The sequence below is a fragment of the Zingiber officinale genome, chromosome 8A, assembly GCF_018446385.1.
Source record: "Zingiber officinale cultivar Zhangliang chromosome 8A, Zo_v1.1, whole genome shotgun sequence".
NCBI lineage: Eukaryota > Viridiplantae > Streptophyta > Magnoliopsida > Zingiberales > Zingiberaceae > Zingiber > Zingiber officinale.
The window spans coordinates 43,482,355-43,503,104 of NC_056000.1; the positions used below are offsets into that span (position 1 = coordinate 43,482,355).

The 20,750-nt window shown below is 37.7% G+C and overlaps 2 protein-coding genes across 2 annotated transcripts; both read right to left on the reverse strand.

Moving 5' to 3' along the window:
- Nucleotides 1-1,583: 1,583 nt before the first annotated feature.
- LOC122008710 (heat shock 70 kDa protein 15-like) lies at nt 1,584-8,638 on the reverse strand. The gene is made up of 9 exons (XM_042564537.1): nt 7,424-8,638; nt 6,332-6,556; nt 6,044-6,139; nt 5,761-5,967; nt 3,023-3,217; nt 2,794-2,940; nt 2,563-2,712; nt 2,188-2,318; nt 1,584-2,012 (listed from the first exon to the last, which is right to left on the reverse strand). Exons 1-9 carry the CDS (start codon nt 8,591-8,593, stop codon nt 1,790-1,792), a joined length of 2,544 nt encoding a protein of 847 aa, XP_042420471.1. The 5' UTR covers nt 8,594-8,638; the 3' UTR covers nt 1,584-1,789.
- A 1,360-nt stretch (nt 8,639-9,998) lies between these two features.
- Nucleotides 9,999-12,811, reverse strand: LOC122008711 (iron-sulfur assembly protein IscA, chloroplastic-like). The gene is made up of 3 exons (XM_042564538.1): nt 12,527-12,811; nt 10,388-10,606; nt 9,999-10,247 (listed from the first exon to the last, which is right to left on the reverse strand). Exons 1-3 carry the CDS (start codon nt 12,672-12,674, stop codon nt 10,105-10,107), a joined length of 510 nt encoding a protein of 169 aa, XP_042420472.1. The 5' UTR covers nt 12,675-12,811; the 3' UTR covers nt 9,999-10,104.
- Nucleotides 12,812-20,750: the final 7,939 nt, after the last annotated feature.

Below are 20,750 nucleotides of genomic sequence, written 5' to 3' on the forward strand. Positions count from 1 at the left end.
GTCAAATGACAGATTTAACCTTTTTCTTTTCTTTATTTTTTAAAAATTTTATTTAACTTTATTTTTTAATTAATTTTATTTATTATTTTTTTCATAATACTTATATATTTTTAATTTTATTTAAATTTTATTTAATTTAATTTTTTAATTAATTTAGTTTATTATTATTTTCATTAATACTTATATATTTTTTAATTTTATTTAATTTTATTTTAAAATTAATTTTGATTATTATTTTTTAAATTTTGATTTAATTTTATTTTTAATTAAATTTGCTTTTTATTTTTTTTATTTTTTCAAAACACCCTTTTCTTTTAAATTACGATCTTAACTCTTCACATATATTAGAATCTCCATTCTCTTTAAATTATCCATCTTCCAACCTTGACACATGTCAAAATCTATCATCTCTTTAAATTACCCCTCTTCCAACCCTTGACACATGTCAAAATCTTTCATCCCTTTAAATTACTTCACTTTTAATTCTTGAAACATGTCAGAACTTATCACTCTTTTTAAATTACTCATGTCAAAATCTCTCATCCCTTTAAATTACCCCCCTTCCAACCCTTGACATATATCAAAATCTTTCATCCCTTTAAATTATCTCACTTCCAACTCTTGACACGTATCAGAATTTTTCACTCTCTTTAAATTATTCATCTTTCAATTTTTGATACATATCAAAATACTCCTCTCCTAAAATATATAACTAAAAATAAACAAAAAATTATAAATATATAATAAAAAATTATAAAAAAATATGAATCAACAGCTTCTTTTTTTTTAGCTTGAGCAATACATTTGGAGAACTCCTAAAAAAAATTTATTTAAAAAAATAAAACGGGTAAAAAAATAGATTAACAAAAATAAAATAAAATAAATAAAAAATAAAACTTAAAAAATAATAATAATAAATTAAAAAAATATAAGTATTGGTGAAAATAGTGAATTGTTTGAAACAGCTTTTTTTTTTTTAAGGGTAAACATGTCATTTACAAGGAAGAGAGAAGGGAGGGGGGAGGGGATGCTGACAGTTGAGTGGGGAAAAAGCAGCTCTCTATTTATTCAGCAGTCTCACCGGTCTAAATTTAGTCTTATTTTTTTAAAAAAATATATAATAATAATTTTTAAACATAAAAAAAACTAGAAATATTTTCTAGAATGTAGAAACTTGCATCAGACGTAAATACCCTACTCTTCACATTTGAGGTGTACATAGATACGGATCCAGTATTTATTTGATCATCTTAAATATATACCTCAATTTATATAAACCTATCTCAATACAATTTCTCATAGATATAAAACATCCCTTCCCTCCTTTATATGATAAAAAAATTATAAATCATCTTTTTTAGCAAGTTAACTTACACAGCAATTTATATTATATAAGTCGTTAATTTATATCAAATTTTAATTGAAACATTTATCATTTCAAGTTTCACAATGCTAGAGAAGTTAGTTGTAGCACAAGCATTTGTGAACTATGAATATCATAATTTTCACCAACTTTCATAAGAAAATCAACGACACATAAAAGAGGACTCTGAAATCTTCTGATCTCCCTATAAAGCTCCATGTGTGATAAAAAAGAATCTCATAAATAGTCATACTTGAGAGTGAAGATCAGAAGGTAAGAATTCTTGTGATTACACTGCTGAATTCAAGAAGATATTCAAAAATCTCTGGCACACATTTAGGACCCCTCAGAGAGAGCCTTTACTCTGATGCTGAAAACCAAAATGATGGAGCAAATAGTGAACAAGAGAAACCAAGTTTGATGTTCCTAGGCTGAAGGTGCACTTTCGGATCTGTCGGTGTCCATTGGCTCAGTCGCTTCTGTTGGGGGTGCTTGACTGCCCTCGTCAGACACATGCTCCCCTGAAGCATTCCCTCCATGGCTCTGTGGCTCAGAAGCTTGAGATTGATCCCCAGGTGTTGGAGTCGAAGGGGGCGTTTGCACTTTAGGTGGTGCAGGTCGCGGTTTAGTCATTATTGGTTTGCAAAACCTGCAATAAGTAAAATCCAACAAAGCAGTTATGCGATATGAGTGAAGGGTTTAATTTGAATCTAAACGCATAATTTGAGATCCGAAATAGAACACCAAGGTGACGACTGATAACAAACCATTGTGCCAAAAACAAAAGTAGACTCAGATGCTATTGAGGTATCTGTAAAACTCACCTGTCCAAGGCCTCCGTCTTTCTTTTAATATCAGCAGAAAAAAGGACCGGAGTGGCAGATTTGGGCGAGGCATCCTGCTGCTGCTGTTTCTCCCTTAGCCATGCTTCAGCTTCACCGCACTCACTGACAACCTGTAGAACAAATAGCACTATCATGCATCATAATTTCTTCGACTATATCCTAAATTCCAAGTGGAACTAAAAGAAAGCACAATTTAATCAAAAAAACAACCAGAAATAGCACACGCTCAAATCCATAACAGCAACCAATCATTTCAGCCAAGACAAATTGAATGGAAACCCCAGAGATCCAGATCCATCGCTAAAACGTACTTTGATACTCAGATAAAACAACAGTTGGCATAGAGTAATGTACCTTCTGTTTCTCAGCTATATCAATGTGGTCAAACTTGGGATCATTTGACAAGGCTGCTCCTCTGAAACTATTAATGCAGTAAACAAGTTGATCGATTGCAGGACCTCTTTCTGTCCACTCCTTGTATCGCTCCTCGATTGGGTTACCTTGCTGGACTCAAGACAACCATCATCATAGCAAAGGGGTTCTTTAAACACCAATGTACAGGAAGGCCTAAAGCAAATATTTTACCTTTTGAAGTTCCTCAAGTTTAGCAACATAAACACCCTTAGTTTCGTCTTCTCCGTCTTCATAGAGCCAATCCTCAACTTCCTGAAGTTTTGCAATCAGCTCATCTTTCTCTGGGGATGTGACAAATGCCTCGTACTTATCATAAAGCTGAACGTAGATTTGCTGTTAGAATCTTAATGAAAAGGAAGCAAATGTATCCTACGGTAGAATTAAAAATATATATTGTTACCTTGTTTCGCATATCATACACATATGCCTCCACAGCATTTTTCTTGTCCTTTGTTTCCTCCATCACTCTGTCTTGAAGGGCCATTTCAAATTCCTTTTCAACAGCCTTTTGTAGTTCTTCAGCTGGCATCCCACCATAAACCAACTCCTTGACAGGAACATTAGTTTTCTTAACCTTCTTTTTCACTGCTTCAACCTACAATACATAACCTTTATAGTTAATAAAAAAATGCAATTTATACAAAAAATCAAAATTGAAAATGATGAAAATTTCACCTCAATATGTAAAAATGAAAAAATGTATGCTGAGTGACAGAATAATATCTCAGGTTACCAATTAAAATAAAGATCCATAATAGCACTTCTCAGAATGTGCACATGAAAACAAACACTGGAGCCCAAGAAAAAGAAAAGATAGGAGAGTATAAAAGGATTTTACTTTTGCTAGAAAACAATATTCAGGATGTCAAGGCTTGCTTTCAGTATCACATCACAAACTTCGTTATCAGCCAAATTAGTAACAAATAAAGGCAATAAAAGAAATACACAAAACAAACAACATGATTATCACCTAGGGAAACACTAGCCAGATACAAACAAGCATTAGTAACTGTATTAAAAAAACACCTCATGCACTAGTCTTTTGATCATTTTAAGCGTTAACTTAATTTTAACACCCTATATTTCATGTTTTATAAAATATAACCAAGAATGCAGGTACAAATACCTAGCGTTAAAAAAGTTTAAATGTCATAAGCATGGATTTGAAACATATGCATTCAATAAGGTTTAATAGGGCAATGTAACCAACAAATATCTGGGAATAACAAGTATAATTCATAATTGAAGTATCTGAAACTTTTGCCCAACATTCTATCTTTAATCTCCAAGAATAGTTGAAAAAAATTGAAAAGAACACATGAAAAGAGAGAAGACCCTTGACCAAGAATTTAAAGATGTTTCCATGTGAAAGGCAATTGGCTCACCGCATATGCATATGGAATATGCAAGAGTTTTTATGTGATATAAATTTAAAGTATATATAGAGTGAGTCAGATAAGTCAACCCACCTAGTGAGATAAGATTTGGTTGTTATTATTATTGTTGTACAAAGAGGGCCAGATAAAAATGACTTACAATTATCCAATGCTAGAATACTGTCCATCCATTAAATTCAAAATTCAACATAGATAATATATCTATCAATCATATAATGTAATTTACATAATATAACAATGCAGAGTATCATTTTAATTAGTAACATGTAAATAATTAATACCTAAAATATTGATCATATTTTCATCAAATGTTCAAGCCAACACTTACAAGTCATGTGCTACCACATCAAAAAGTAACTTTACTGTTTTGCAACCATAATTATTCCTCGAGATGAAATACTCTATAGGGGAAAAAATCACGTCCTTTTTTCACCTAGGATGGGTTAAGCACCCACTTGACCCACCTAGGCGCCCAAACCAACCAAGGGAACCTTTTATTGCATGCGTAATGTGGTCACTTATCTAAAAGGCCTAGGCAGATGCATAGAACATTACACTAAAATTGGTACAAATGAAGAGACGAAGAGTATGATAATTATGATGGTTCACTGCTAATTAAGCATTTTAAGAAAGAATCAATATTACACATAAAACTTTGAAGTAATATTGCATAAACGACTCTAATGCGGCAATGGCATGCAATTGTGGAAGTTTAGAGACACAACAGAAACATATAAGTATAGGCACCTATATGAAATATATCTTATAGTTTGTGTCCATTTATGTGATAAATTGTTTACATTATTATCCATTTTACTCTCAATGGGCCAATTATTCTATTTATATTGTTAAAATATATATTACATTATAGTCCTTTTCTCTCCTTACTGAAGAACCTCTGTCAATCATTTGCTTTCTTATTTGTTCCACGGCAACATCAAAGCACAACAAGAATCTCAAGCTAGAAGTCAGGAACTAAACTCACTTTCGGGGGCAATGCCCCCTATATCCCCAAGATCCTATAAGTCTCTTTCTCTTTGGATCCACTGATGCCTTCCTATATACATATCTCATCATTCTGTCCATTTTCAATAGAACATAGATATATCCACGCTATCTTCTAGGGCTTCCCTTTGACAACACACACAATATATATATATATATATATAAACATTGCTCAACTTGGTCATCCACTAAATTTAGAATAACTTTAAGCACTGCATCTTAGACTCAACTTACAACTTCAAATATAAGTTTTGGGGAAACTTCAAATATAAGTCAATCTGTGACAAATGCCAGGATGATATTTAAAAAAAAAAAAAGCATAAAAGGACGTTGCACAGTTTGATAAAGATAAATGATGCCTATATAACCATGTTTCTTAATAGTAAAGCACCAATACAATAAAGAGCTCAAATTACCAGCATCAGATTTGACAGAACAAGGAGAGACAGATAAAATAGGTACCCTAGATCTTAATTAATCTATAAGTGGTAACTTGATCATTTTCAGAATCAAACTAGAATTTGAAGAATAAAAAACTCCAGGCCATGTTACTGATTGCTAATTCAAAGCTCAAAGATTTTAAGCTTAAGTGTCAAACTAATATCAGAAGAAAATTTTTTTAAACATGTTAGGGAGGAAAAGAACATTCAAGCAGGGAAAACAATTAAGGCCCAATTAGGAAGTGAAATCTTAGGTCAAACATAACCACACAGAAAATAAGTACTAAATTAGGAACCTTATTATCAGTTTCTATTTGTGGAGGCCTTTGCTCAGACTCTGGCACTCCATTATCAACGCCTACAGAAGTCTTCACATCCTCCATGTTGACATCAGTTTCTGTTTTAGAGGAATCATTTGCTGCTTCATCTGTGTCCATTTTTACAGATTCCTTTGGTGGTTGCTCTGCAGCTGAGACTGGGACTTCAACTTCCTCCTCCAACATCTGTAGAACCATGATTAGTCATGGCAAAAGATAGGTAAATAGAACAACAATACAATTGCTCACTTCAAGTACTTACCATAGCCGAATCGATAGAAATGATTCCATGAAGATTCAAGCGAACTTTTACTTTCAACCTAGCCCGCTCACCAGTGTTAGATTGGAATGGTCCAATCTGCAAGGAATATTAGAATTGTCAAAAAGAAGCAAAGCTTAAGGATTTGGCAAACATTCACACAATGTTAAGCCACAATCACATGAGAAGGATGTAGAAGTAAAGACTCAAAATTCTCATCCATTGCTGAACTGCATCCACACACAAAAATGTAAATGCTTGTTTGTGATACTTTTCAAAGAAAATGATTACCGTGTAACTGCTGATCTTAGCTGCACCATGCACATCACCTGCATCTGCATATACAGCATCGACACTGAATGTAGCATGCCTATAGAATGTAAGAGATTTGACACTGGGAAGTAAATTTCCTTTTGGAAACACCACTGTAGTCTGTTGATTTTCAGCTCCATTCTGAGAGTCAAGAGCAGATCCTTTCCAAGAAAAGGCAATTGAGAAAGGGAAACTCTCATGAATCTGAAAGCAAAGAAAAAGTTACAATGTTAGTAAAGCATGCAGCAAAAAGAACAATGCCTTGATGTAAACATGTAATCCAGAGCCATTCACAGCTAAGGAAAGTTATCAAGAAAAGTTCGATGGCATAACTTGGTAAAGTTAAGGTATCTAAGCAAGCTGAACCAATGACATCATTATATTAAAGAAAGTACTCAAACTAGAATCTTAATGAACAAATAATAGAAGAACCAATTACTAAGATAGTTGTGAACTGCAACAGATTAATACATTTAAACCTTAAATGTATACATTTAATCCATTTAAGGATAAAGAATTATCCTTAAATGGAAATTGAAATCACATATTAAACCTGCAAGTAAGAATGAAAAATGAATTAGGAAATGAATGCAATTGTCCTATCACAGCAAAGAATAAAAACAATTAGTTTCATGTGTCAAATGATGAAACACATGATAAAATGAGACAGACAGGTATCCTAATGTGAGATATTTGAACAAATCTTATAAAAGTTTGTAAATCATACTACAGAGTTAAATGTCCAACTTCAACACAGTAGCTTCTGAAAGAACAGCTAATACAAAGTAAACCATTTACAGAAGCTAGTGCACCATAAAAACATACCAAGCAAGTGCAATAGCTTGGCACGTAACAACCATTTTATAAGACATTGTCCGCCAAACTGCCATCTGGAATTTCCCATCATTTCCATGGTAAATCAACAGACACAAGCAAAACAACATAAAAAAAATAAACAAGCCAGTGCCCAATACATTTAGCCATCAAAAAGGAAAATGAAGCACAGAAACTCTGCTAACGTAATAGCAAAATATCATTATAAAGCAAAATCAAGATTGAAATATCTAATACCTGAAATTCTCGCACTTTGAAAGTGGGACTTAGTATAGCACACTGAAGGGCACAACCACGGGCCACACACTCACTTGCATTCATGGTACGCCTAGGCTCTTTGCCAAAGAACTCTGTCAAAATTTTGATAATAGCTGGAACACGGGACCCTGATCCGACAACTTCAACTGAGTGAATATTCTCCACAGTCAGCCCAGCTTCGGCAAGTGCTTTCTCTAATGGCCCTTTGACACGCTCCAAGATGGGAATGCTGATCTGCTCAAACTCTTCTCTCTTAATAAAGCCTTTCACATCCTTCTCATCCATTAGACACTCAATGTTCAATGGAGCCACAGGGTTTGCACTAAGAACCTTCTTTAGCTTCTCACATGCTGCTCGGAGCCTGATACAAGCCCTAGCATTTTGATACACATCTATCTTGTACTCATCTCTGAACTTAGTGGCAAAGTAATTAAAAATAACTTCATCGAAATCTCTCCCACCAAGAGACCGATCATATGAATGAGACAATATTTTTAGCTGCCCCTTCTTGTAACCAGCAATACAAACTTGCATGCTTGCATGTCCAACATCAACAAAAGCCACATTAAGCTGATCATTCTCTGGTAAGTCTGTCTTATAGATACCATAAGCCAGTGCAGTGGCAGTGGTCTCATGGAACAAGCGGAGAGGATGCAAACCAGCAATTGTAGCAGCATCTAACATCTCTCTCCTCTGAAGATCACTGAAGTAAACTGGAATTCCAATGCAACAATCAACAACTGCTGCATTTAGATTCTTCTCTGCAATACTCTTCAGATTGGATAGAACCATGGCAAGGATCTGGGTCGGAGTAAATGCCCTCAGTTCACCGAGGTAGTTTGCATGGACCAGTGGAAACCCATCGGGCCCTTCAGTCACCTTAAACGGAAAGGACTGAATATCCTTCTGTACCTCAGGATCTGAAAATTTCAGACCCAGAAGACGCTTGATCTGCGATATTGAGTTCTTAGGGTTCATCGTTGAAGACGCAGCACCAGCAGTCCCAATAAAGCGCTGCTTCTCGCCAAAGCAGACAACAGCAGGAGTCTCACGCTTTGATTCATCGTTCAGAACCACATCGATGCCACGCTGCCTTGCTACCGCAACAATGCCGCTCTCATTGCCGACGTCAAATCCAACAACGCTCATTTTAATATATATTATGCAATCTCGAGACCGAAACTAAAAGGTGATCTGTCAGTTAGCAAATCAAAGAACCAATTTTTAGTAAGATGGATATTGTAAAACCAAAAGCAAAAAAACACACTTGGTCCAGAAAAAACACGAAAAGATCTTATTATAGTAACACTGAACTACTGCTCTGGAAATCTAACTACAAGATCGGCCAAACTGAGCGCTCCACTGATTCAATTTCTGGCTAAGAGCAAAAACAGAACGAACGAAAGCACCAACCAAGGAAAACAAAGGAAAGATCTATTGAAAAACAGTTAAAAGCTTAACTGAAAATGATAAAAAATACGAAGAATCTAGGGTAGGGAGTGGGTTCCGATCGTACCTCGACGAATCGCCGATCGATATTTTACCAATTTGTCGTCGTCGCCGTTGGAGCTGTTAGGTTTCCCTTGCGCAAGGAAGGGGAAGAGGGGGGCAACATAAAGCGCCCCCTGAGACCATGGTGCTTCTTCTAGAACCATCGGCTCGGAGGGACTTTGAGATCGGCGGTTCAGATGAACAGAACTGATCTTAGCCGTCGATCGGGACACGCCCCCCTTTACTGGCGGCGGGTATACGAGTCGCCAGTGCTTCGCCGGTCGGACCGTATAAATGACCGAAAGGACCACACGGTTCGAGAAGGTTCGGGTGGTTGATCGAAGCGCCAGCTCTTCCTATAGTTCTCATTTAACTCTTTATGGTAAATTTTAACGGGGGCAGATCCTCTGTTTCCAAAAAACTAAGTGGACCAATCATTTATAATTACTATCAGATCACGATGATATAATTTCTTTTAAGATTTATCATCCCTCTTAAATTATAGTACGAGTCAGAATGAATAATCGAACATTTAATGAATAATCGAACATTTTTTTAAAATCGATAAGTGGTCAGATAATCTGATATTGAGCGGGAGTAGTCTTCGGATGGCTTTTGATTATCCGTCCTAATTCAAATTAATTCAAATTATAATCGGAAGGAGGAAATTTAGGAGAGATCATAATAATTATGACCGAATTATAACTATAATCCAATTATAATTATAAGGGGTCTATCCCTGATATTTTTTAAAACAAAAAATCTGGACTCAATTTTAATGTTTATTATTATCATCAAAAGTGCATTCTTTTCTAAAATACTATTTCAGTGCTGTTTATCAAACAATTATAATTAAAATTGCTTAAATGTTAATTAAATTACTTAAAATTAATCAAATATTATTAAATTAATTTTGATTAAACTGTCATAATAGAAAGAAGTTAATTAAAATAATTAAAGTTGCACAAGTTAATTATTAAATTTTCACTGTTCTCTAGAACGATAGGACCTAAATATCATTTCCAAACAACGGAACAAAACTCAAAGAGATGCACAAGAACCGTAAAAATAAACATTGAGCCAAATTTCCTTGCAACTTATCAGGTTTCAACATGCCTTCAACAGTGGCAAATGCAGATAAGCAAGTGAAGATACACACTCTACATTTCCTACATTTCCGCGGCGAAGGATTTGCCGCAGCCACAAGTTTGTGTTGCGTTAGGGTTCTTAAATGAAAAGCCACCACCTATGAGTGCATCGCTGAAATCTAACTGCATCCCGTATACGAAGAGTAAGCTCTTGGGATCGCATACTGCATCATCAAGCAACACGAGAGACAAACGTTAGTTCGAGCTTATATATCACATAACCAAATTATGATTTGATCTGTTTGAGTCTCAAGTAACAATGAGAATTAAGACCTTCAAGGACTAAAATGCAGAAAGAACGTACCGATCACGAAGCCATTGTATTCTATGATTGAGTCATCAGACCGTGCATTAGCTCGGTTTTCGAACTCCATAGTGTAGGACATGCCAGAACATCCACCCTGCCTCACTCCAATTCTCAAGCACAGATCTTCTTTGCGTTCAGATCTCGTTTGATTCAAATGGTTTAATGCTTTATCAGTTAATGAAATTGCAGGAGCAACGCTACCGGACTGTGGAACAGCTGCAAATTTTTGAAATTAAAACTTAGGCAACATAAAGAATATAGGTAAAAGAAAACACCATTGTTTATTTATCGCATAGGCATCTGGAATCCATTAGTGGAAAGGGCAGAGCAGCACCGAGGACAAAACAATATTATGGGCTTGAACTAATAATGTGACGAACAAATTCAACTGAGGAAATCACCACCTGATTACTTAGATGCTTGCACGAAAAGAGAATATTGTGTTGCAATCAGGTCCATTTGAGTTAAATTAAAATTCTTTGATACAAATCAGCAACTCATCATATAGCATGTGAACATCTTCTTTTACCTAAATATTAATTAGTGAGGCAAGATGCATTTAGAGAACAGTGTATACCAGTAAAAAATAATAAAAATACAAATGTTCAAATGAAATAAGGGAGTGAGTTTGCAAGGCTATATGATGCTGAGGTTAGAGAGAACAGTTTTCCTTCAAATTGTTAGATATGAAAAAGGTATTACAAGTTTACTCGGCACTGTAGTAACTAGAAAGAAACTAGAAGAAAGGTTGCAGAGTCAGGAAGGTTCCCTGCTTTCTGCATAATTTGGATCAAAATTGTATCATCACAAATTATTATAGTGGAAAACATATGTGGAATCAATAACAACTTTATCAATACTAGGAATTTTAAATATTCTTTTGATGAGATTACATTATATGCATCCACATACGCACTCCTCGTTGATGCAACTATATGGCACATAGCAAGACTTTTTACAGCCTTATGAATTCGTAGAAAGATGGGAAGATTTTTGAAGGATATTCTGATAGTAAGATCCCCTAGTCTGGAAAAATAAAAGAACACAACGACATCTTTACTGGGGAAGGGAGAGGCCTATGTATGAACAGGTGAACCACAGTGACAGATAGGCAACACACCCACAAAGGTTGTTAATGCCTGAATCTACACATAGATCTGACCTGCTTCTGACTAGAAGTTACCAACCATTGGGTATTAGATATCACACTGCGCCAAAATGAACATGTACTAGTATTATTCTACAAACCAACCCTCAATTAACGATTACCTGAGACTAAGTTAAGAGCAGGATAGATGAGTGTAATAATTATCCTCCAAGGCAAAATTGACAATATATATATATGAATTGGAAAGTTTAACTAGATTTTTAAGTCATTGTTGTCAAAACATGCTCAAGAAAGCAACTAGAAACTAAAACAAACAAGTATCACCTGAGTGCTGAGCATAAGAGAAATCATGAAGCATTAGATTGATATAGCTTCTTAACTCTTGAAAGAAAAAGTTAGTCGTAAGCCACCATCACAAGAATATGATACTATATCACTAGGGTACAGCATAGCCAAAGTAGCTAACTTAGTAATTTGTCTTTAACTCCCATCTGCAACTGTTGAGTTTAAGATGAAATTGTTTTCAAAATGTTAGGTTGGCATGGAAAACATGGACAATGTTCCCAACAGGGATTTTTAAAGTGAGCAGTTTCTACCATCATACCAACAAAACAACTAGGAAAAAGCTATTCACAACATGAAAACCGTTTTCTTCTCTTTTTCACTTGCTTCTCCTTTAATTAGCTATCGTACTTTAGCTTCCGTATCTTAAAATTACTACTGACCTCGAAAAAAAAAACAAAAGCTCTCAATCCTAAAGAGGTACCTACTGAGTCAATCAGAAAGCTATTTGATGCACAACAAATTTTTATCTCATATCAACGGGGCATAATCAAGCTACGATTTGAAAAGAGACAAAGATGCAGTCAAGCTAGGATTTTCAACTAAAGTAAATTGTCGAAGAATGACGAAAAGAAAACCAGCCGTATGAGGAGATGAGCAAAAGGGGCAAACATGTATAGCACAAGGGATCAAATTATTAGTTGCCATAGAAACCATAAAAATGAGAGGGATTCTAGGACAAATACCTGAAGCAAGCGACGATCGACAGACCAAGCTCCGGCGACGGAAATCGCGGGGAAACCTAACAGAAGACCGATGAGCGGTCGCAGTTCGAGGTTCTCCGCCGCGCAATCGGAATAAGAACTTGCTCGAGACTCCGGAGGAGAGCGCCATCGAGAGCGAAAGAGATACCGAGAAAGAGAGAAAGAGAGAGAGCAGGCGACGGTCTTCCTCTTCTTCCTCCACTTCTCCTTCGTCTTTCCTAGCGATTTCGGAGATACGACGTACCACGCACGCACCCAATTGGTCCGCCTTGTGGGCCCCGCCTCTGGACACACTATTGCCTTAAGATTTCTTGAGAGTTCCGACGTTCATTTTTCTTTCCATTTTTTTTACCAAAAAAATGAAATAGTTGTAAATTTATGGTAAATATATAAGAACTCATAAAACTTCGAACTATTAAATACTTTTAAGTAAGTACACAAAATGTCTTACATTCATTCCTAATTTATGCAAATGATAGTAGACAATTTCTGTGCAAATTAATCAGCTTGTAAAAGCTGATTATCTGAATTACTTTAAAAAAAAATCTGCTCTCAACTCTTGTTTTTTTTCTCCTTAAACCGCTCTTAATTGGTCAACCTACGAACTCTGATTGGGAGACCTTTGTAGAAGTCAACGAAGGGCGCCGTCATGGGGCAGTCAGGTTCAGCCACAGCCCAGTCATAGTTCCTGACGAGGTGGTGCAGGAACACTGCCATCTCCAACCTCGCAATCTCTGCCCCGGGGCAGTACCTTGCTCCCCCACCAAACGGCATGAACTCACTGCTGCTCCTCTTCTTCAGCCCACAAGAAGACCCCTGAAACCACACAACACAACTCAACATGCAATATCAGTCCAAATCCACCCACCTCAAATGAACAGACACAGTTCGCAAAGCACTCACAATTAGCCACCTCCATGGATCGAACCGCTGAGGGTCTTCGAACAGCTCGGGGTCCAAGTGCACAGCACTGAAGTGGGCAACGAAATGGTATCCCTTTGGAATCAGAAAACCTGAAAAAGGCTTTGCAGGACTAAGTTAATTTCATTTTTGTTGTTCAGTGTTTTGCTTTTTCACCTTTGAAGTGGATGTCTGTAGACAACTTCCTCTGGATGTGGCTAACAATGTTCCCAAGCCTTAATGTCTCACTGATAACCTAAACAACAACATCTCCGAGCCTTAACTCCACTGCTCTGAAAATGACAAGTACCGTGGCTTCCTAGTGAACTTACAGATTGAGTGAAGTTCATTGATTTGTAGTCCTCGTAGGTCAGTTTACTCCCTCCGCTTTGTTGCTTTGATGTGATCACACCAGCAAATTCTTCCTAATGGAATTCAGACACACACTAAAACTATCAAAATAAGTTTGATTTTTGCCTATCTTTTTTTTAAAGCTTGTTTTGTTTGGCTACCTTCAGTTCTGCAATGGCTTTTGGGCAGTTGTCAAGGAAATAGATCATCAAGCAGATGGCCCTGGAGGAAGTATCATGAGCTGCAAAAAGAGTATGCAGCATCATGTCGCCAATCTTCTCAAGAGAGTAGTCTGTGTTCCTGATCACCCAACCAAGGAAATCATCCTTCTTCTTCGATCCTCCTTTGTCGCCGCTGGCTATTCTCCTCTCCTCTGTCTCTTGGTACAGAATTTCAAGGAGAATTCTCCTCGACTTTCACACGATATCGAAGAGCGAGAAATTCAGAACATTTCAACCATAAAGGGAGTATGTTGAGTTTAGTGCCTACCTTTAGACCCTTCCAATATCTTGTACCGGGTATTTTGAGTGGAAAAGATACAAGGCCTCTTGTGAATGTGTTGTATTCTTTTAGCAGCCTCTCGATAAGCGGATCCTCCGGTTCGATGCTCAGGATGTTCTTCACCATGATGTAAAACGAGAACTGAAAATTTTCGAAGCAAGGTGAATTAGAAGCTTTCTCGTGTCGATATCGAACTTGTGTAACATGATTGTTTACCTTGGTTGCTTCATCCAAAGAAGATATTAAAGTGTCATCCTTCCATGAGCTCATAACGAAAGAAGCCATATACTCCATATCTTGCAAGAACAAGTTTCGAATCCTCTCAGTGCTCAAGAATTCAACGATGTTCGATCTCATATGCTTGAGTGCATCTCCAACCAAGAAGGATATCGATGATTTCCCGGCAATATCTGAAAAAGATTTAGGCCAACCCGGCTCAAACATCTTTGTATCATTCTTGAACATAAACCGATTCAACTCAGGCTCAGCCGACACGACTATGGGTCTCCCAAAGAGGTTGGACAGAAATATCTTCCCGAATCTACAACCGAATTCACTTCAGAATCTAGCGAAGATCGAAAAATTAATAGCAAAGCTACTACAAACCTTGCCATATGTTGCTCCATGAAATCCCCGACCGTGGTTGACAAAGAAGGCTTCAAGAACATGAGAGTTTCTCCAACGATAGGCCAACCCATGTCTCCGGGTGGAATATTACCGGGCTTTGGTTTTGAGTTTCTCCGAGAAGCTTGGAAGACGAGGAGGAAAATAATTGATGCGGCAATGAGCACAAGTAGTGCCTCCATTGTGAACATGTTGGTGAATGATTGAATTGCTTAAGGAGGCATTTATATGCGAGTATTTCTATCGACCAGTCGTGCCAATAAGGCAGAGTTTATTATTAGTATTTTGCTTCTTAGATGATTCCAAGAATTGGAGAAGCCTTCAAAAAGCATCTTAGTTTTTAGATCAATCATAGAAAACATTCTAAATTTCTTTATCAAAATGTGTTGACAGAAATAAACAAGAAGAGGGAGAGAAAAAAAATGGTCTTAATATGTATGAACAATATATCGTTATAATGCCCGTCTTGCTCAAGAATGGTGATGCGGTGATAAAGAAGAGTCTACCTGGCATGATTACGACAGTGTAAGGTCAAAATCAAAATGGCCAACGTCAGGGCTTAAGTAAGGCTCGAGTGTACCCGAGCGGGAAGCGGTTCATCAGTCGATCGGAAGAATCATTATCCGGTCAGCCATCTTAGTAAATCAGTGTTGTCAACTCGGTCGACAGGAGAGCAAGCTAAGTGGGCCAGGACATCGAGCCGAGCGGGCTACCCGTTCGACTCCTGATATGGCGTAGACATTGTACATAAAATGAACCGATAAAATAATAAAAGAGAAAAAGACAGATAATTAATAAGGGAAAGAGAAAATAAAGGAAAACACTCTTTCTATCATTAAATGAGAAGAAGTCAAGATAAATATGTCTTCCGTCAATAATTAATATCATTAAACAAGGGAAGATGAAGGGTCAGAAAGATATAAAAGAGTATGTCAAGTATGAAGAAAGGCAAATTGAATCTCTGTCCTTAGTACTTTCACTTTCTCGTCTTCTTCTATTCTTAACTTGAGCGTCGGAAGACCAACGTCAAGGACCTCTTTCCTGATTTTGGGTTTGTTTTGCAGAAAGGAGCGAGGTCTTCATCCCGTCAGCGGAACTACCATCTCCCTGACTTTCCAATTTCACGCCATCAGACAGGATCAAATGGTTTTACAAGGGACTCATATCGACAAAGGGACTGACACTCATACGACAAATTAAACTGAAAACAACACATGTAAATGCAAACCTAAGCTAATCCGCCCTATCCACGAAACTTTGCTTCAATACAAGCATATATAGATATTATACACAATGTAGCAAAAGAAAACTCGAGAGCCAAAAATATTACAAAGCAACAAAGGCTAGGCCGAGCGAAGATGAAGATCTTGAATCATTTGTATCTATGGTTAGGCTAACAAAGATACCTGTGTGGACATATAAGGTTATACTTGAAATTTTATACAAATTTCATTCTTTAAAATTTTATAATTTTTGTAAATTTAAACTTATCTTTTTTCTTCATGAGAGTAGTTAACAATCAACAAAAATTTAGATTCCAATGTGCTAGAAGTAGAGAGGGTGTGATGCGGAGGTCTCTGTTCAACACCTACGTGGCATTCGAGTCAAAACCTAAGCTAAGTTGTCCGTTAAAGTCAAGATGGGTCAAACTTATTCACTGAGACAGTCAACTTAGCCCAAGTGAGATTTAGCATGCTCCCCTCTAGAGATTAAGTATGACTAGAAAACAAATCCTGGATTCTCTCACTCGATCGTAGACTCCCTACTCAGGATCTCAGTTTCAAAAGTTATCTCAGTCTCAGAAGACATCTTGGAAGCCATCTTGGTCTCAGAAGTCGTCTCGGTCTCAAAAACCACCTCGGCCTCGGAAGCCAACTCAATCTCAAAAGTCATCTTGGTCTCGAACGCTATCTTGGTTTGACCCCGTGGCCTCGAGCAACAACTTTGTCTTAGCCTTGGTCACCGATACACTCCTTTGAAGAAGTTATTGTAAGTACCTCGATATTTTGATATAATCAACCAAGTCAAGTTAGACTCTGCGTATTTGATATTTTACGTCTAAGTGTGCAGAGACTTAGGAATGCAAGAAGTTGAGCGGAAGCAGACGAGAAGGATGGCAAAGGGAATCGAGACGACCGGCTCGATGCATCCGAGGGACGAAAAGCTGTCAAAGAGTATACCGGTGGAGCGAGAAGGACAAACGCGACACTTCCGAAGGGCGAGAAGTAGAAGTGGAAGAATGCTTGAGAAGAAGTCTAGAGTTGAGTTCAGATGAGCTCAACTCTGGAAGGTCAGAGGATCACCCAAGCTACTGGAGATAAAGCCAACAACCGGAGAAGGCACCAAACCAGTCAACAGATAGCTGACTGGTCTGGGCGCCGGGACCACCAAGGTGCCGAACAAGCGCCTCGTCGTAGTGGATCACTCTTCGAGTCCACGTCAGCAATGGTCCAGTCGCCCGGACATGAAAAATTCTATCTTCCAATTATTGCGAAGATGTTGCGTGGAGATAGATATTACCACAATGGAGGTGCTCGGATCACCATCCAAGCGCCTGGAGTCCGCCATGTCAGCAACAGATAAACTTGACCAAAGCACTATAATAGAGTTCTAGTTCACCCAATTTAAACACAACACTTGTATTCGAATTTTTTGTTTACTATTTTCATTTTCTGAACTGTAAGTCATTGTACGGGGCTTCACCTCGGAGAATTTGCTCGAAGAAGGAGTTCTGACAATGCGTGTCATTTGTCTAGAATTAGCAACCTCCCTTGTTGCAAACCAAGTAAATTCGGTAGCCTCGTTTAATTTTTATGAAATTTATTTCTATCTTACTAGCAAGTATTAATTAATCAAAGTCGAAAGTTTTTTAGAAGGGTATTCTTGTTATTTCAGGTAATTCACCCCCTCCTGTCTATTGCACCGGGACCAACAGTTATATACATCATTCTCCTCAAAGTCACTCAGTGTTAACATCACTTTCTCTATCCTTAAAGCAGGTTTGCACCCTGCATGCACTTGCAGGAAGTAGTTGTAATATTCCTGGACACATATCAATCAAGAAATAGCGAGGCAGTTACAAGGTTGTCAAGGATAACCCCCTAGATACCTCCCTATTGACATGTGGCACCAAATAAATTGAAAGAGAACCAATGGCTGCCGGATATGGTCCTCTCCCAAGTCTCCATAATTATGACATCTCATGGAGATGCTCTCAAGAAAAGTCATATAGGCACCACGAAGAGTGGGAGAAGGGGATCTGAAGGAGGTTTGAGTTTTCTCCAACTTTTTCTTGTTTTACTCTTATCATCTAAAGAAAATTCTAACTTGAACATTGGAGTGGTCACGAGACTCATCCCACGACCAATCTAACCTCCCATTTGAGTATGTTCCGATTTTCTTCAGCTACTTCATCTATAATCTCTGGAGCGCATGCACCTAAGCAAGTTGGTTAACTAGTTGTTTAACCATCCATGGTATTTTGGCCAGAACAATTGGTGTCGTTTGTGGGAAACTGAGCCAAGATGTTGCGATGGTTAACACTAGAAGGGTTGTTGATAATCGTGACTCCAAGGGAGAACAAAGTTATGGCGGAGCGGCGTCTGTAACACAAGAGGATGTTAATGAAATGATTTTCAAAGTGTTACAAGGATTTATGTAGTAGTGCCCTGTTATAAGCCCTAGTAGAGAAAGGAGACCTTCTTCCTTTAAGAAGAGTGTTCCCTCAAGAGGGGCCCCCCCCCCCCCCCTCTCACCCCACACCTTTCATGAGAGTTCCACCACCAACAACCCAGTTAACGAGGGTAATGCACTCCCGGGGAACGTCTCCCATGAATTGCAAGTAGGGGAAACCTTGCCTTTTGATTGCAAGGGAAAGGCTCTTGCCTTAGACAAGATGAATATTCAAGGAACGTCTTTCTCTAAAGAAGTACATGAATAGAAATTACCTCGACACTTTCAGAAACCCCTATTAGCTGGGTATATTGGATCATCAGACCCTGAATGTGTCACTTCAAGAATTATTCTATGCTACATCAATACCCAAATAGTGTTAAATGTTGGGTTTTCTTGACTACTTTTCCAAGATCCACTCAATGATGGTTCAACAGGCTCACTAGTTCCTCTATTCACTCTTTTGCTGATTTTAAAACGGCATTCCTATATTAATTGACCAGCTACAAGAAATATCAGAAAGCATCTTTCAACTTATTCAATATGGAGCAGGGGTCTCACGAGACCCTGTGAGAGTATTTGCAAAGATTTGATCAAGTAATCTGGAAAGTTCATTCCACCTCTTGAGAAATATTAACCAACGCATTTTGTTAGGGCATGTTAGATGGAGGTTTCTTCAAATTCTTAATAAGAAAGCCTCCTGTGAGTTATCAGAAGCTATTGAAGCGAGCCGAAAAGTATATTCAAGTGGAGGAAGCTCAACTGATCCGCAAAGGAAATGCCCCTGAGTCTATACGATCGGATGGAAATGCCCAGTCAAGAACAAGGTCTTTAATCAACCTCTCAGTTATATCCCAATCCGTTAGGAAGGACGACCAGTGTAGGCCATGAAGGTGGCCCCCGCTTTCATAGAAGAAGCGAATCAAATGCCTCTTAAAGGGGCGGTTTATTCTGTGAATTGCACCAATCCTATTCACATGACACTTAGGAGTATCGATGACTCACTCAAGGAGGCAATCAGGTCATAGATGAGGCACATTAGGATATGATAACTCCACTCGACGAAGATAGGGGTTCGCCCGCCAAGTATCCTCACTAGGAAGGCTACGGAATCAACCCTCCCAAAGGGAGTCAAAGTCTCCTCAATGTTGATCACCAGGGCATCAGGATAATCGTTGGATAAATCACTAGTAGATGGGGGTGGCAATCGTCAGAATAACCAAGGAGGTAATTATTGTGAGAACCACTAAGATGATTGCTAAGATCATTGTTGAGAGAATCAAAGGGATGCTCCTCCAGCAGGTGATTTTGGCATGATTTCATATGACTCTACTAATAATGACTCCCACCGAGTAAGAAAGGCTCATAGGCGAAAGTTAAAAAATTATAGTGTTAGTATTGGCATAATTCTAGAGAGGGACCCTATGACTTAGATAAAGTAGATATCTCACATGATGATACTTTCGTGATCTATGCCCTCATAGCCAACTACAATGTTGCTAGAGTGTTTATAGGCATGAGAAACTCTATAAATGGGATATACAAAGAAGCTTTTGATTAAATGCAAATTGACTAAGATGAGTTGAGACATACTGAGATCGCCTTGTTCGGATTCACAGGTCACAAACTATAACTAATTGGTCAAAATTGCCTATCTCTCTCACTAGGTGAGGGTTCTCAGAAGCAAATCTATAGCACTATTATTGTCATAGATGATGTACCATCCTCTTATAATGTTACAGAAGATAATAGGGCCAAGGGGAATGTGATACACCTTGAACATGATGACGAACTTGCAAATTAGGTGGTATGAATTAGGGATTAACTGGGTTAACCACAACTGAAAATAATGGGCCAACTCTTGAATAAAAGCAGAAATCATAAACCTAAGATCATTAGCGTGAGATCCCAAACTCACTTTGAGTGTCGAACTCACTTAAACCTTTGAGTGTAGTTTTGGATCGATCAAGTCAGTTATAGCTATGAATTGATTTTTTTTTAGTAATCTAAATATTTAATTTTTACACAATCGGCCTTCCTTCCGTGTTTGACCGACCACATGAACCACCGATGGGGTTTTTATGCTTCTTTAGGCACCAGTTCAACACCGGTCTGCGGTTCTTATTTCACCCTTTTTTCCATAGTTTGTAAATATTTA